This window comes from Megascapheus bottae, chromosome 8 (genome assembly GCF_031878675.1).
Source record: "Megascapheus bottae isolate mThoBot1 chromosome 8, mThoBot2.hap1, whole genome shotgun sequence".
In the NCBI taxonomy this organism is placed as follows: domain Eukaryota; kingdom Metazoa; phylum Chordata; class Mammalia; order Rodentia; family Geomyidae; genus Megascapheus; species Megascapheus bottae.
Window position 1 is genome coordinate 39,741,411 of NC_143516.1, and position 18,211 is coordinate 39,759,621.

An 18,211-nucleotide genomic window follows, 5' to 3' on the forward strand; every position below is an offset into this window, starting at 1 on the left:
CTAATAGAATTTGAAGTTTTGACATAAACTCCAAAATCAACTTCCAGTTGAACCAACAGTAGAGAAAAAAAACCAGTCTAATTCCTATGGTATTAGAAAAGTTCTCCAAGGGGCCAGGAGTTTGGCCTAGTGGTTAAAGTGCTTGCCTAGCATGCATGAAGACCCGGGTTCGATTCCTTGGTACCACATATATAGAAAAAAAGCCAGAAGTGGTGCTGAGGCTCAAGTGGTAGAGTTCTAGCCTTGAGAAAGTCCAAGGACAGTGCTCAGGCCTTGAGCTCAAGCCCAGGACTGGCAAAAAAAAAAAAAGAAAGAAAAGAAAAGTTCTCCAAACCCCTAAAAACTTAAGATTATTTTATACAAAAGTTGTGTCTTGGGGCCTGGAATTTGGTCTAGTGGTAGAGTGCTTGCCTAGCATGCATGAAGACCCAGGTTCAAAAGATTCCTCCATACCACAAACATAGAAAAGCCGGAAGTGATGCTGTGGCTCAAGAGGTAGAGCCCTACCCTTGAGAAAGCCCAAGGACAGTGCTCAAGCCCTGAGAATCCAGGACTGGCAAAAAAAAAAAAAGAAAAAGAAAAAGAAAAAAGTGTCTTTTGACTCATGCCTGTAATCTTCATTATTCAGGAGGCTGAGATCTGAGGATGAATATTTGAAGCCAGCCCAGACCAAAAAAAAAAAAAAGTTGCTTGGAGACTCTTATCTCAACCACTCAGAAACTGGAAGTTGAGCTATGGCTCCAAGTGGTAGCCTTGGGCAAAATAACTCAAGGACAACACCCAAGCACTGCAGCAAAAAAAAAAAAAAAAAAAAAGTTATGACAAAATTTTGTTATTTAAGTCACTATGGGGAAAAAATGCAATTCAGTCAAAAGTTAAACCAGTGCTAAAATATATATTACCCTAATAAAACTCATGATTTGAATAATACTCCCAAAATTTAAAAAATAACAAATTTCACTTGGGAAAACAAAGGAATGACATTGTCCAAGAAGAATTGCATTCATTACCTGACTCATGGAATTGAAACCCCTCTGTGGAACTCCTTTTAATAATAAAATACTAAAAAATTGTTTCAACATGAAAATATCTTTTCATAAACCTGGTAGAAAAAGCAGAAGGAAGCCCCTGATCATTCCAAAGCTAAACTCAAAGCAAACCCTTTAAAGGACAGGAAGGCAATACCCAAAGGCATGCAAAACCACTACTACCACCTATACACATCCAAAAGACCCATATAACACCCTTGTTCCAGTAGTCCAATACACTATAGGTTTGAAAACATCTCAGATATCCTCACAAGAGTACCCTCACAAGCAACACATTTGACCATCAAGTTAATCAAATTCCCCTGGCTAATGGGCAAGTCATGAAGATGACAGAGGGCAACTACCCACTTGTGTTCAATATCTATATCTATATATATGTGTGTGTGTGTGTGTGTGTGTGTGTATATATATATCTTAAAATCAAATGAGCTATGAAGAAGGTTGGGATCGTGTGAACTAAGTCTAGCTAACTAGACTGTGAATGTGAATGTGAATTTTCAACATCTTAAAAATTGTGGCTCAAATTGTAATCCTGTTACTGGGGAGGTGGAATCTGGAGACCGCGGTTGAGGCCAGACTAGGCAAAAAAGAAGTCTGAAAGACTTTACCTAAACCTAGATAAGTTCCTGTTATCCCATGTATTTTCAAAAAGCTTAACAGCTGAGGACACTGGCATATGCCTCTCATCCCAGTGAAACACAAGTAGGCTGATAACACTCCAGACCCATCTGGGCATAAAGCCTTTTCCTACCTTAAAAATAATTTAGGGAGCCGAGTCTTGTGGCTCATGCCTATAATTCTAGCTACTAAGGACACTGAGATCTAAGTTATCAACCCAGACAAATCTTCAAACTCTTACATCCAATTAACCAGCAAAGAGCTGAAAGTGAAGATAGGTAAAATACCAGCCATAAGCAAAAACTCTGAGCAAGGGGACCCTGAGTTCAAGCCATAAACTATATAAATAAGAAAAGGGGCTATAGGTGTGATGGCTCACATGGTAGTACTCTTGCCTAACAATCACAATGTTTTGAGTTCAGTCTTCAGTACTATCACCACCACCGCCCAAAAAATATAATAAAACATGCCAGGGAAGAAAAAAAGAAACTGGTACAATAGCAAAGCTTTTGTAAGTATAATAAATTCAGCTATCCTAATACATATCGAGGAAGGCATCCACATGGGCCAGATCCTCCTAGAAGTACCAGAAGTAAAGAAGGATCCACAGGGGAAGAGTTGGAGTCTTGTATATATGAAGAAAAGGAGACATATGCAGGGAAGTTGAGAAATAAGATAATATGTTGAAAAAAAAAAAAACTAAAACTCGGGGCTGGGAGTTTGGCCTAGTGGTTGAGTGCTTGCCTAGCATGCACGAAGACCTGGGTTCAACTCCTCGGTACCACTTACATAGATAAAAAAACCACCAGAAGTGGTGCTGAGGCTCAAGTGGTAGAGCTCTAGCCTTGAGAAAGTCTAAGGACAGTGCTCAGGCCCTGAGCTCAAGCCCAGGACTGGCCAAAACAAAACAAAAACAAACAAAAAAAAACCCTAAAACTCATTTTTCCTGTCAAAATAAGACAGTAAGGCTAGGAGCATGGCCTAGTGGTAGAGTGCTCACCCTAGCACACAGGAAACCCTGGGTTTGATTCCTCAGTACCACATACACAGAAATAGCCAGAAGAGGTATTGTAGCTCAAGTGATGGAGTGCTAGCCTTAAGAAAGCCCAAGGATAGTGCCCAGGCCACATCAGGCACGCATGCGCACGCGCGCGCACACACACGCACACACACACATGCACAACTATATTTCACACACATGCACAACTATATTTTACACACAAAAAAATATAAGTAATTCCTGTTTCACCAGAGGACATTACTTAAAAAAAAAAGATATGAGAGAAAATATTTATACTCAAATCCAGAATACTAAGAATTCCTACAAATTAACAAGAAGTAACTCAGTACCAGAAAAGTATGGGGCAAAATATTTAGATAAACATTTCTCCAAAGACATGCAAATAACATAAAATGATGCACAGAATCATTAGCCATCAAAACTATAATGATACCATTTGAAATCTATTAGGATAATTATCCTTACTTATTTTTTTTTTTTTTACAAAAAAACAAGTATTGGAGAGGATATGCAGAAAAAGGAGCCCCTATACATCACTGATAGAGTCATTATGGGAAAAATTGGATGAGTCTCAAAAAGTTAAATACAGAAAGGGTAGCATATGATCCAGTCATTCTACTCTTTAGGAATATGCTCAAAAGAACTGACAGGAAGGATTCAGAAAGATATACTTGACCGCCCCTGTTCACTAAGCATTATTCACAATAATGTAAGTGTGCAATGTTTTCTCAGCAACATAATATAGAACAAAATACTGAGAGTGGGTATTCCCTACTTAGAAGCTAATAAACAACAGATATACCTGAGAAGATAACAGAAAAGAGTTGTAAGTCTCATAGTGGATGGAGAGTCCTTTCCCAGTAAGAGGGAATATTCAGAAGTCATCCCTACAAGCATTGTGTGTAGCTGAGCATGGTGGCTCACACCTGTAATCCTAGCCACTCTGAAGCCTGACATCTCAGGACTGCAGTGCAAAGCCAGCCTAGGCAATTATTTCCATGTTTGAAAATGTCATTTCTCCTTAGCTTCCCTAACAAAACATTTTATCCCTTCTTGTTTTTTTGCAGTATTAGATTTTGAACTCAGATCCTCCTCATCTTGCTGGGCAGGTACTCTTCTACTACACTACATGTCCAACCTTACTTTTTGTTTCTTCTGTAGAAGAGAGTAGAGAAATTTCTTAGAAGTATTGATTCTGTGACTAAACATTTTGGATTCAAGTCTTTTTAGCTTAAAAAAAATTGTCTCACATGAAAAGTAGTTGAGTGATACAGTTTTCCAGATACAGCATTTGTTCAAAACAACAGAAAATTAACCTATCTCAAGAATTTTATAAAGATTATTTGAAATAATCTGGGCTGAGATCTGAGGATCGAAGATCAAAACCAGCCTGGGTACCAAAGTCTGAGAGACTTATTTCCAGTTAACCACCAGAAAACCAGAAGAACTGGTTTAGTAGGTAGAGTGGTAGCCTTGAGCTGAAGAGCTCAGGGAGAGCACTCTGGCTGAGTTCAAGCTCCATGACCCATTGACCTACCCCGCCCCCCCCAAAAAAAAGATGGATAGAAACTATTTTCATGTCCCCTCAAAATATCAAGGTTCAAAATCAGCCCTGGCAAGAGAGTCCATGAAATTTGTCTCCAATTAAGGAAAAATGGAAAGTGGAGCTGTGGTTCAAGCGGTTGAGTGCTAGCCTTGAGCAAAAAAAAAAGCTCTTAGGCACAGTGCCAAGGCCTGAGTTCAAGCCCAATAACTTGCACCCACATGTGCATGTGTGCATGCTCAAAATAGACTTATTGGGATGATAATGGAAGTTAGTATGCTTTGGCCTTAACTGAAAAATGACTTAATTCATCTTATTTTTTTTCTTAACAGAGCAAATTCGATTAAAGAATATCAGAAAAGTATATGGAAGATGTATGTGGTATCGCTTACGGTTATTAAAACCCCAGCCAAATATTATTCCTACAGTAAAGTAAGTAGTAAATTTAGGTAGTTATAATGCAAAGTAGAGGTCTAGTGGTGATGATGTGTCTGTAAAGAAATTACAACCTGTGTAGAGGTAATTCATGCTTGTTAGTAAGTTCAAGGGCTCTATGAAGAGAGTAGTTTTAGAAGGAAAGAGGAAAGAGAGCTGTCATATTGCAAAGACCTTGTGTACTTTGTGCTCTGATTTGAGTTTTACGTTAAAGACCATAGGGGCATTTTAAAATACAATATTTTTCTCGGTTATGGGGCTTGTACCATGGGGTCTGGGTTCTGTTCCTAGCGTTACACAAGGCTAGTTCTATACCACTTCAAGACATAGCTCCACTTCTGGTTTTTCTCGTAATTAGAGGTAAGAGTCTCACAGACTTCCTATGCCTGTCCTCTGATCTCAGCCTTCTGAGTAGCTAGGATTATAGGTGTGAGCTACTGGTGCTCCTTTTAAAATAGATTTTTTTTTTTTAGTCTGTTGTGGGTCTTGAACTCAGGGCCTGGCTGTTGTCCTTGAGCTCTTTTGCTCAAGGCTAGTGCTTTGAGCCACTGCGCCACTTCCTTAATTTTTAAAAAAAATTATTATAGAGATGAAGTACAAAGTGGTTATAGTTACATAAGTCAGGTAAAAAGTAACTTTCTTTGTGGACATGTCACCCCTTCTTGTACTTTGTTTTTACCTGTCATCCCCATCTACAAGTTCTGTAGTTCTTTCTTTCTTCATATATTTTTTTTATTTTAATTAATAGAAGGGTTACATTATATTCACCACATAGGTGCATTACTTCACAAACATTGATACCCTTTCTCATGTCTTGGTCCCCATTTCCCTTCCCCCACCCCTGCCCCTCATGTTGTTTTACCCCCTTCCCTATCTTATTTCAGTTAACCAAATAAACATGTATACAATATATCAACTAACAAGGTCAAATATTATAACAATATGAGATAACCAAGAGACAGCAAAAGAGATGAGAGATAACATAGTATATTAAGGACAACAGTCATAAGGACAACAATCATTCGTTATAAGGCTTTTGTTTCTATATCCTGGAGGTCCTCTCATTTAGTGTCATACTATGGCCTTATGTATCTAGGTTTTGCTCTATTGTAACTCTCTGCTAGGAGAGCCCAAGGTTTCTACTGATTATGATAAATGAGGGAAAACATTTAGCCTATATTTCTTTGAGTCTGGCTTACTTCACTTAATACGACTTTTTTCTAAGTCTTTCCATTTCTTTACAAATGGGGTGATGTCGTTCTTTGTGACAGCAACATAGAATTTCACTGTGTATAAATACCATATCTTGAGGCGCATCTGGGTTGTTGTTGGTTTTTTTTTTTTTTTTTTGCCAGTCCTGGGCTTGAGCTCAGGGCCTGAGCACTGTCCTTGGACTTTCTCAAGGCTAGCACTCTACCACTTGAGCCTCACCACCACTTCGGGCTTTTTTCTATGTATGTGGTACTGAGGAATCGAACCTGGGTCTTCATGCATGCTAGACAAGCACTCTACCACTAGGCCAAACTCCCAGCCCAAGGGTTGTTTTTTTTTTCTTTTTTTTTTCTTTTTCTTTTTTTTTTGCCAGTCCTGGGCTTGAGCTCAGGGCCTGAGCACTGTCCTTGGACTTTCTCAAGGCTAGAGCTCTACCACTTGAGCCTCAGCACCACTTCCGGCTTTTTCTATGTATGTGGTACCAAGGAATCGAACCCGGGTCTTCATGCATGCTAGGCAAGCACTTTAACCACTAGGCCAAACTCCCGGCCCCGGTTGTTGTTTTTTTAATTAAGGAATTTATTAATATTGATTTTTATATATTTCAAATGACGTGTTTAACAAACAAGTATTCAAGAAGGGAATCTATACAATCACTGGCACTTAGATTTTAGAACCTAATTAAAATTAGGCTGAGGTTTTATATGTCATAGATACATACTAATCTGTATAATAAAGCGTTATGTCTATAGAGTCATAAACTTTTATGTCTGTGTAGTTGTGTTTATATTTCTTGTTTTTCTTTTTGCCAGTCTTGAGACTTGAACTCAGGGCCTGAGCACTGTCCTTGGGCTTTCTCAAGGCTAGAGCTCTGCCACTTGAGCCACAACACTACTTCTGGCTTTTTCTATGTATGTGGTACTGAGGAATGGAACCTGGGTCTTCATACATACTAGGCAAGCACTCTGCCACTAGGCCAAACTCCTGGCCCTCTGTATTTCATTTTCAACAATGTAGTAAGTGCCAATGCTATATTTGTCTCTGTTTCAATGTCCCTTCTTGCCTACCCTTAGACAGATAAACAAGACAAAAGGAAAATAAAAAACAAAACAAAAAAGCCCAGCAATATTGTTTTTATTTCTTGGAGTTCATTTCAATAAATATTATTTTATATGATCAGGTGCACATTGGCATTGTGCTTTTGTGTTCCTCTTGAGTATTCTCCTTTGGTCTCATTGTATGTTAATGCCTAAAGTCCAGCCTCATATTAGTATTTCTTAATGATTAAAGTTGTTGATCACATACTGTATGCTAAGTGCTATGCATTATCTCATTTAAATTTCAAGGTAAAAGTTTTTTGCTTTTATTCAAATAGGCAAAAAAAGGTGAGTTAACTTGGCCAACATCATTCAAGTGAAATAGTGGATAAAACAGGTACCAAGCCATGCTTAATGATTTTCGCAGGCCCAGCTGCTTAAATAAATTACTGGCATGTTTAATTTGAACAGATCTGAGGCTATCAGATATGTTTTACACCTTCTTGTACCTGAAATCACCACCTTAGATGAATAGATGAAACTATGGCAAAAAGTGAAAGAGTTGCTATTGTTGCAGGAGTCCATCTTGTGAATTACCCATACCTATTTAATAGAAAGGAAAAAAAAATACTCTTATCGGAGGAAAGTAGTTATGTCATTCATGGGGCTTTAACTCTGGGCCTGGACCTTGTCCCTAAGCTCTTCAACTCTAGGCTACTGCCCTACCCCTTGAGCCACAGCCCCACTTCCAGTTTTCTCGTGGTTAATTGGAGAAACAGTCTCATGGACTTATCCCAGACTTCTCCCTAACAGGACACAGTGGCTCATGCCTGTAATCATAGCTACTCAGGAGGCTAAGATCTGAGGATCAAGGTTCAAAGCCAGCCCAGGCACTAAAGACGGAGAAACTCTTATCTCCAATTAACTGTCAGAAAACAGAAAGTGGTGTCTGGCACCATTGCTCTAGGGTTAGGGCAATAGCCTTGAACTGAAGAGCTCAGGGACAGTGCCCAGGCACAGAGTTCAAGTGCCATGACTGATTAAAAGAACACAGTCTCATGGACTTCAGTGCCCGGGCTGGTTTTGGATCTTGATCCTCAGATCTCAGCCTCCTGAGTATCTAGGATTACAGGCATGAGCCACGGTGCCCAGAAGTGGCTTTGTGACTCAAGTGGTAGAGCTCTAGCCTTGAGAAAGTTCAAGGACAGTGTTCAGGCCTTGAGCTCAAGCCCCAGGACTGGCAAAAAAAAAAAGAAAAAAAGAAAGAGAGAGAGACAGAGAGAGGGAGGGGAGTTCTGAACATGGCCTTACAAAACAAAACTCCCTCAATTCAACTCCCAAACTCCCAGCTTCATTACTTAACAAAGAAAGCTTGGCAAATGCCATTTACCCCTCACTTTCCAATGTTTTTTTTTTTTTTTCTTTTTGTTGGGGGGGGGAGGATAATGGGTTTGAACTCAGGATGAGCATATTTTCCTTTAGCTTTTTCCACTCAAGACCGGTGCTCTGCCTACTTGAGTCAAAGCTCCATTTTCAGCTTTTTGCTGATTGACTGGAGATAGTCTCTAGGATATTTCTGCCTGAACTGGATTTGAACCATGATCCTCCTAAGTAGCTAGGATTATAGGCAGGAGCCACTTGCGCCCAGCACTTTTCAATATTCAAGGTGATTGAGAATTAAATAAAATGTGGTGTGCAAAGTATTTAGAAGGTACTTGTATATTAGCTAGGGCCTGTTATTAATAACTATTTGTCAAATCTCAGCTTAGATTTCACTCAGGAAAGCATTTCTGTTGGGCCAGAGTTAGGAGCTCTTCTTTTTCTTTATGGTATTGTTTTTTTTTTCTTTCTAAAAAATATACATGTTTACGTTTTAACTACAAAATGTCTTATATGGCTTCATCGTGGTTTATTAGTTCCTTATACATGATTTTTAAAAAATTTATTACAAATGGTCATGAGTTTTTTTCCAAATATTTCTATTTTACAATTTTTGTGCAATTGTTTTTTTAGTTTGAACAATTTTTTACATTAATTGGATTGCTGAATATTTAATGCTTATATGTTTTGACCTATTTAATGAGTCCATTGTTAACTTTTATACTTGAAATTATGCTGAGAATAGCTAAAGAAATTTTACATGGGAGATGCTGCACAGATTGTAGAGAATTCAAAGGTGAAAAAGACCCTTGCTGTATAGGAGTTTTGCAAGTTAGCATGTATGGAAGTTGAATCTGTAGCATAATAATACAGAACTACTTTAGATTCTTTTTATGCCTTGCTTGTTCTACAGGTTAGAGTCTTAAATTCATGTTTATTCATATGAATTTGAATTCATATGTATTCATATTTATTTCATTTATCTTTTTCCTAAACAGGAAAATAGTTCTGCTTGCAGGATGGGCATTGTTCTTATTCCTTGCATACAAAGTTTCCAAAACAGACCGAGAATATCAAGAATACAATCCTTATGAAGTATTAAATTTGGATCCTGTAAGTAATGTTTTTATACAGTGAACATTATCTTAAAGATCTTATGAAAATTTTATAGGTCCACATCTTTAAAAAAAATTGAGTCACTCCCTAAAGAATTCCAACTTTGATCAGTTACATTTTTTGCTTGTTTTGTTCTGTCTTGGACCTGGGTTTGACCTCAGTTCCTAGTCCGTGTTTAAGCTCTCTTTGCTCAAGGCTCATACTCTACCATTTGAGCCACAGCTCTGCTTCTGGCTTTTTGGTGGTCAGGTCTCACAGACTTGCCTTCCCAGGCTGGATTTAAACCATGATCTCTTTCAGAGCTCAGCTTCTAGAGTAGTTAAGCCTTTTTGTTGTTGTTGTTGTTTTTGTCTTTGCCAGTCCTGGGCTTGAGCTTAGAGCCTGAGCACTGTCCTTGGACTTTCTCAAGGCTAGGGCTCTACCACTTGAGCCACAGCACCACTTCCGGCTTTTTTCTATGTATGTGGTACCAAGGAATCAAACCCGGGTCTTCATGCATGCTAGGTAAGCACTGTACCACTAGGCCAAACTCCCACTCCCCTTCCCCCCCCCCCCCTTTTTTTTTGTCAGTCATGGAGCCTGGGCCTGGGCATTGTCCCTGAGCTCTTCAGCTCAAGGTTAGTGCTCTACCACTTGAGCCACAATGCTATTTCTGGGTTTCTGGTGATTTATTGGGAAGGAGAGTCTCATGGACTTTAATGCCCAGGCTGGCTTTGAATCGTGATCCTCAGATCTCAGCCTCCTCAGTAGCTAGGCTTACTGGTGTGAACCACCAGGGCTGGGTTTAAGTTTTTTGTTTCTTTTTTGTGGGTCATAGGGCTTGAACTTGGCCTGGGTGCTGTCTCTGAGCTCTTCAGCTCAACACTGCCATCCTACCCTTGGGCCTGGGCATTGTCCCTGAGCTCTTGTGCTCAAGGCTACCACCCTACCCTTGAACCAAGCCAAACTTCCCTTTTCTAGGGGTTAATTGGAGTTACAGGTCCTTTTGTGCTTGGGTTGGCTTTGACCCTTGATCCTCAGATCTCAGCCTCTGGTGTAGCTAGGATCACAGGCAGCTAAGTCTTTTTTTTAAAGATAAAATATGTAGGTGAGTGTGATGGTATGTATCTATAATTCCAGCTACTTGATGAGCAGAGAGATCCTAAGTTTGAGGCTAAAGTTAGTGAAGTTAGTGAGACTGGGTAAAATTAGTAAAACTTTATCTTAAAAGCAAATATGGAAATATAAAGCCTGGGGCATGGCTCTGGTCTTAGAATACATATATGAGGCTGTGGATGCAATACTTAGTATACTGAAAAATAAAATAAAATCAGGTATCTAGTTTATTATAATTCTAAAGTATCTTTTTTTTTTTAAGCTTTCAGTTTTTGACTGCCATATTATTAAGGATTGGTTTATAATTGCTGATGTGTAAGAATATTTGAAAATGAGAAGGCAGTATGCATGTGTTTAAAAGATCTGTATCTATAAGATTGAACTTCATTAATAAGCTTCTATAGAAAGTCTGTGGGTGTATCATTAGAATGTTAGAATGAAATTTATGGAAGAGGTCATCTAGAGAAAATCATACCATAGTCCTATGCTCAGTAAAATAACTGTATTGGACAATATAAGTTATTTTTTTGTTTAAAAATATATGATGAAATTTATGGAACAAAATATATAGGACGGGTGGGCATTGATGGCTCACTTCTGTGTTCCCACCTGTCCAGGAGACTGAGATCTGAGCATCTCTATTTAAAGTCAACCCAGGCCAACATGTTCATGGGACTCTTATCTCCAGTTAACCAGCAAAAAGCTGGGAGAGGAGCTGTGGCTCAAGTGTTAGAGCCACAAGCCTTGAGTGGAAAAGCTAAGTGAGAGTGCAGGGCCTGGAGTTCAAGCCCCAGTACCAGCACTCTCCCTTTAAAAAATACAGAATGAAAGATTTTCTTTAGTCAGAATACTAAATAGTTTATATTTCAAATTCAAAATAGGATGAATTATTTATTGACAGCATTTTGCTTTTATTTACACAAAGCCTTTCTTTTTAGGGAGCTACTGTAGCAGAAATTAAAAAACAGTATCGATTGCTGTCCCTTAAATATCATCCAGACAAAGGAGGTGATGAAGTCATGTTCATGAGGATAGCAAAGGCTTATGCAGCGTGAGTACCATAGGTCCAAGTGTACATTGCGGAGAAGGGGTAGTTTTCTGTTTTTAATAAATAAGGAAATCTGGTGTCATATACTTTGATTAAATGGTAACCTCATATGTTCAGTATTCTTTGTTGTATACATTAGTTACACAAATTTTTCATGGTTCTGTTTTGATACATGCAAATAAAATACTTTAATTCTCATTCACCAGGACGTTCATGAACACCATTTATAGTGCTGTAGAAAAATGGCAAAGTTGTATTCTTAGGAATGATATTTGGAAGTACTCATAAGTAGAAAAAAGTTGCTTTTGTAAACTGAGTTTTGTTTGTTTGTTTTATTTATTTATTTATTTTGGGGGGTGGCATTCCTGGGGCTTGAACTTAGGGCACTGTCCTTGGGCTTTATCAAGGCTAGTACTCTTCCACTTGAGCCACATGACCACTTCTGGCCTTTTCTGTTTATGTGATACCAGGAAATTGAACCCAGGACTTTGTGCATGCTAGACAAGCATTCTACCACTAGGCCACACTCCTGGCTTAAACTGTTTTTAAAAAGGACTGAAACAGGTACAGTCGCACATGCCAATAATTTTATTACCTGGTACGCTGAAAATGAGTTCAAAGCCAGTATGAGATAAATTGGAAGATTCTTATCTCAATAGAAAAAAATGAATTAGTGATTCTATCAGTTGAATTGAATATCCAAAGGGGTGCCTGCCACAGCAGTTGTAGAATCAGTTTAATGAATTAGCTAGCGTCATAACCAAGTAGACACATACAGGTTATTAAAATCAAGAGCTGTACTTTATTTTGTTAAGCCTGAGGGCATTTTGTAGAGAACAAACAAGTTTCTTACCACTGTCATTAAAAAGGCAAAAGAGGGACCCGGGAGTTTGGCCTAGTAGTAGAGTACTTGCCTAGCATGTCTGGAGACCTGGGTTTGATTTCTCAGTATCACATACATAGAAAAAAGCCGGAAGTGGTACTGAGGCTAGCCTTGAGAAAGTCCAAGGACAGTGCACAAGCCCTGGAGTGACCAAAAAAAAAAAGTCAAAAGAGACAGAAATAATTACTTTGAGGGAAGAGTCTGTTAAAAGATTTAATATAAAGAGAAACAGCAGCTGAAGTTTTTATGTTTGGGAGATAACTGTGCAGGGAAGTCAGGGTAAAATATTTTAAGAAGTATCCCTCAGCAGAAAACAAATTGGAACTAGTAATCTGAAACCAAGTGCTTGCATTGGCTTTTCTGTTAATACTTTGGGTCATATGTATAATAAGTGAAATTATAGTTAAAAAATAGATTTCAAGGCAATTGTTTTTAAAAATTTTATGAGTTTAAAATGACTATTTTTGTTGTTGTTGTTGGTCGTGGGACTTGAACTCTGGACCTGGGCGTTGCCCCTGAGCTATTCAGATCAAGGCTACCGCCCCACCCCTAGAGACACAGTGCCACTTAGGTTTTCTGGTGGTTAATTGGAGATAGGAGTCTGATGGAATTTTTAGTGCCCCGACTGGCTTTGAACTGTGATCCTCAGATCTTAGCCTCCTGAGTAGCCAAGATTGTAGGAGTGAGCCACCATGCCTGGTTTAAAATTATCTTTATATGATTAACTTTTTTTTGTTGGTATTGGTTTTAAACTCAGGGCCTGGGTGCCCTCTCCCACTTTGAGCCACAGGCCTACTTCCAGTTTTCTGATAAATGTCTCAGACTTTCCTGGCACCTGGCTGATTAAGAAGTATACTTTTTTGCCTTTTTATAAAAATTTCTTCATTGCTGGGCTGGGAGTTTGGCTTAGTGGTAGAGTGCTTGCCTAGTATGCACGAAGACCTGCATTTGATTCCTTGGTGCCACATACATAGAAAAAAGCTGGAAGAGGTGCTGTGGCTCAAGTGGTAGAGCTCTAGCCTTGAGAAAGTCCAAGGACAATGTTTAAGCCCTGAGCCCAAGCCCAGGACTCTTTGGAAAAAAAAAAAAAAAGAAAAAGAAAAATTCATTGTTACTTTCAATTGGAGCTCTGGAGAGTTAAAAACTGCATTGCCACTTAATATCTGGGAAAAAGAAATGTGGTTAAAAATAGATTTATATGTGAGTAGAATTTTTACCAGTTGGTTTTCAAGAATATCTTCCTTGTTAGGCTTGTTGTGCACCTCTTTTATCTCAGCCCCTAGGAGGCAGAGGCTAACCTAGGCTACCCTACCAAGATTTTGTCTCAAAAAGAAAACAGAGAGCAAAAAAAAAAAAAAAAAGAGTTTGCCATTTTCCTTGTCTTCCTTAACTACATTGCAAAGGTATTGAAGAGTTTAAAATTTTGCTTTTTATTATTGGCATTGGAATCCAGGGGTGGGGGGGAATCTTTTTTTTTTTTTTTTCTCTCGTGTTAATAATGGGGCATGAAGTCAGGTCTGGGAGCTGTCCTTGAGGTTTTTTTTTCCCTCAAGACTGATGCTTTACAACTTGAATTACAGTTCCACTTCCAGATTTTTGGAGGATAATTGGAAATAAGAGTCTCAGGACTTTTCTGTACAGGCTGGCTTCAAAAGCAAGCCTTGATCTCAGTTTTTTGAGTAGTTAGGATAACTAGGCATGAGTCATTATTGGCCCAATTGAAAATGCCATTTTATTCTGCCTGAAGCAATTGTGCAGGACATGGGTAATACTGTATTTAGGTGCTTAAAAATTGTTTTGTTGCTTTTATCTTGCCTGTCCTGTTTCACAGTATGTTCCTAGTGATTTTGGTACTTGGCTTAGGAAAAAACATCTGCTCTTAGACATATGACCTTTGCCACAGCTATGGTTTTCCAGATGGTGGTCATTTGTTTTCTTTCAGAGTGAAATGTAAATGTATTCATTGAAGAATTTTAAGAAATAGAACATAAGAGGAAAAGTAAAATTTCTTAATCTTCTTACCATGTTAGAAAATTTGATAGCATTTAAGTTTTACTAGCTTGAACTGGTTGAACTTGAAAACTCATGGGTCACCCAGAAGTTTTAATCAAGTTCCAGATATAGGTCTCATGCCACTCTCCCACCTTTCCCTCAGAATTTATGAGATACTTGCTTTTTTTTTTTTTTTGACCTAGATCTTGAACTCAGGGCCTGAGCACTGTCCTTGGGCTTTTTTAAGGTTAGATCTCTACCACTTGAGCCCCAGCATCACGTCTGGCTTTTTTTCTATGTATGTGGTACCAAGGAATCAAACCCAGGTCTTTGCATGCTAGGCAAGCACTCTACCACTAAGCCAAACTCCCATCCCTGAGAGACAGACTTACTCTTGATTCTTTAATTTACATCTTCTAAGAAATGACTTGCTTTGTCTCTAAGATTATTATATTTCAGATTTGGATTTCTAATTTTGCTACCTTGTTATTTTCTTGTCAGTTTAACAGATGAAGAGTCGAGGAAAAATTGGGAAGAATTTGGAAATCCAGATGGGCCACAAGGTATGGTAAATGATGATTATAAGATATTGGTAATATTGTGCATATTATGAAAATGTTAACTATGTTAGGAGAAATATTTTTACTTCCTTAGTTTATGGTTGGGGAAATTCTAATTAGGAATTACACAGTGCTAGTGCTACAATTTTTACTTAGTTTCCTTTTGAAGACTGACTTAAAATATAAAACAGATTGATTTAGAGAGAAGAATAATTACTATCATTATTAATCCTTGGCAGTTAGTTGGTAAAAATTAGGTATATCTGCATTTCTTTACTAACAAAGTAATTTACATTTCCTAGAAAGAAATTTGTGTACTTAGTTTTGTTTTTTTCTCTTTGGAAATGGGAAATTTCAGATAATTTTAGTCCTTAACTTCATGTAATAGGGCTCCATATAATATCATATTAAGGTTTTTAGGGGTAGGAGGAAAAAGCAGAATTTTTAGATATAAATAAAACTAGAAATAGAGACTCTGGAAACTATGATTTTTTTCTATTTTAGCCACAAGCTTTGGAATTGCCTTGCCAGCTTGGATAGTTGATCAAAAAAACTCAATTTTGGTGAGTGCATTTACATAAAACAAATTGTGATGTGTTTGGCATAACTTTTGTTGTGTAGTTTGTGTCTTGCTTGAATAAAAATGAGCTTTTTACAAAGAAAGTATAGGAACCCAGTTTTCCATTTCTTTTGACTCTTGCCTCCAGTCCTGAATCAGCTCTAGCTTCCAGCTGCATCAGCAGAATGCTGTTCAGCCTGGTCCTGACCATCTTTAATGTCCAGTAGCTGAAGAATATGCCACCCCTAACGAAATCAGCTTGCCTGCTGTGAAACTGCACTTATTGTGGTTCTTGCCTTTGTAGACCTTGCCCCATTGGAGGCTGTAGCCCCTCTAAGTTCTTAGACACCAAAGTCTAGGACAAGGCAGTAGCCAACTCACTAATAAAGACTCCTTTGTCACCTTTGATTGCGTATCTGTGGATTTCTTGACTCCGAGGTCATTTCAGAAGTACTGGTTTCTTGTTTTTTATTTTTATTTTTGCCAGTCCTGGTTTTAACTCAGGTCCTGGGCACTGTCCTTGTGCTTTCTCAAGGCTAGTGCTCTACCACTTGAACCACAGCACCACTTCTGGCTTTTTCTGTGTATTTGGTACTGGGGAATCCAACTCAGGGCTTTGTTCATGGTAGGCAAGCACTTTACCACTAAGCTATGCTCCTGGTCACTTCCTGTTTTAAAATAAATGTGTTGTGAAAGTAGTTTTTAATCGAATTGGTGAAAAGAAAATAATTTGTTCCTGTTATTAGACTATTGGTTTGGGGTAGTTTATTTAAATATAGAGTTAAAAATATTTTTTTCTTTTGCCAGTGCTGGGCTTGAACTCTGGGTCTGGGTACTGTCCCTGAGCTTCTTTGGGTTAAGAGCCAAAGTTCTATCACTGGCATTAGCTCTACTACTTGAGCCACAGCACTACTTCCAGCCTTTTCTGACTTTTTAAAAAAAAATTGCCAGTCATGGGGCTTGAACTCAGGGCCTGAGCACTGTCCTTGGGCTTTCTCAAGGCTAGCGTTCTACCATTTGATTCACAATGCCATGCCACTTGTGGCTTTTTCTTTTTCTTTTTTCTTTCTTTTTTTTTTTTTTTTTTTTTTTTTTTTTTGTAGCCAGTCCTGGACTTGAGCTCAGGGCCTGAGCACTGTCCTTGGACTTTCTCAAGGCTAGAGCTCTACCACTTGAGCCTCAGCACCACTTCTGGCTTTTTTCTATGTATGTGGTACCGAGGAATTGAACCTGGGTCTTCGTGCATGCTAGGCAAAGCACTCTACTACTAGGCCAAACTCCCAGTCCACTTCTGGCTTTTTCTGTATATGTGGTACCTATTCATTGGATCCGGGTCTTCGTGCATGTTAGGCAAGCACTGTATCACTAGACCAAACTCCTGGCCCCTAAATTTCATGGTTGTTTTGTTTTGTTTTTTCTGTGGGTCATGGGGCTTGAAGTTGGCCTGGGTGCTGTCCCTGAGCTCTTTAAGGCCTCTTTAGCTCAAGGCTACCCTTGAGCCCAAGCCCCATTTCCTGTTTTCTAGAGGTTAATTGGAGATAAGAGTCTCAGGTCCTTTGTGCCCTGGGTGGCTTTGAACCTTGATCCTCAGATCTCAGCCTCCTGAGTAGCTAGGATTTCAGGCATGAGCCACCATGTCTGGCTCCAGCCCCTAAATTTCTTAAGTATAATTGTCTAGAAGCTTGTTTTGAAGTAGCAGAAGCAAAATTCACATAGACTTGTAATTTTTTTTATTGAAAAGGGCTATTACGTGACAATAAAATTGATTATTTTCAAGTGTCTATAGTAATATTTAGCTGTGTTTTTTTTTTTATTCTTAGGGTTCTCTGTGGGCATGATGAAGGAGGGATTAGATAGCTAATAGTTTTAGGATCAAGAAGTAGGAGGGAAGCATCAATAGCTAGAAATCACTGATAGTGTCTATATAGAGTTTGGTAATAAGGTCTATGCGAAATAATACATGTGGAGAACATTTAATATTACTTCCCCTTTGTAAAACTTTAAAATAGGTACTTGTGTTGTTAAAATTTACTTATGAAGGACATAACATTTTTATTTTCAATTCTAGGTTTTACTTGTGTATGGATTGGCATTTATGGTTATCCTTCCAGTTGTTGTGGTAATTTCTAACTTTTTATTTATTAATTTATTTTATTTGTAGGTATAAGACATGTTTTGGGGTTCCATATAAAATTTTAATTTTGTATTAAGATGCATTCCATTATCTTTGAATTTAAGAGACTTCTAGTCAACTGTACTATAACACTTTTCTTTTTTAATATTAATCTTTTTTTAATTGTAATTAATAGAAGGGTTATATTATATTCACCAGATAGAAGGTGCATTAACAATCATTGCTACCCCATTCTCATGTTTTTGTCCCCATCTCCCCCCCCCCCCAATACTGTAACACTTTTCTAAAGACTTTTAAGCTGGACGCAGTGGCTCACACCTGCAATCCTAGCTACTCAGGGAGCCAAGATCTGAGGATTGGGGTTCAAAGCCAGCTCGGGCACTACAGAGCCAGAGAGACTCTTATCGCCAGTTAATGACCAGAAAACCAGAAGTGGCTCTTTGGCTCAAGGGTAGGGCAATAGCCTTGAGCTGAAGAGCTCAGGACAGTGCCCAGGCCTAGAGTTCAAGCCCCACAACAGCAGCAGCGG

General features: G+C 38.5%; 1 protein-coding gene across 1 annotated transcript in view; it reads left to right on the forward strand.

The window, feature by feature from the left end:
• The window catches only part of Sec63 (SEC63 protein translocation regulator), a 68,859-nt gene that overhangs the window by 20,451 nt on the left and 30,197 nt on the right, over positions 1-18,211 (forward strand). The window contains exons 2-7 of the mRNA XM_090338334.1: positions 4,564-4,663; positions 9,294-9,408; positions 11,445-11,557; positions 14,931-14,992; positions 15,494-15,552; positions 17,617-17,667. Coding sequence (XP_090194460.1) covers positions 4,564-4,663; positions 9,294-9,408; positions 11,445-11,557; positions 14,931-14,992; positions 15,494-15,552; positions 17,617-17,667 — 500 coding nt within the window. The remainder of the gene's footprint in view (positions 1-4,563; positions 4,664-9,293; positions 9,409-11,444; positions 11,558-14,930; positions 14,993-15,493; positions 15,553-17,616; positions 17,668-18,211) is intronic.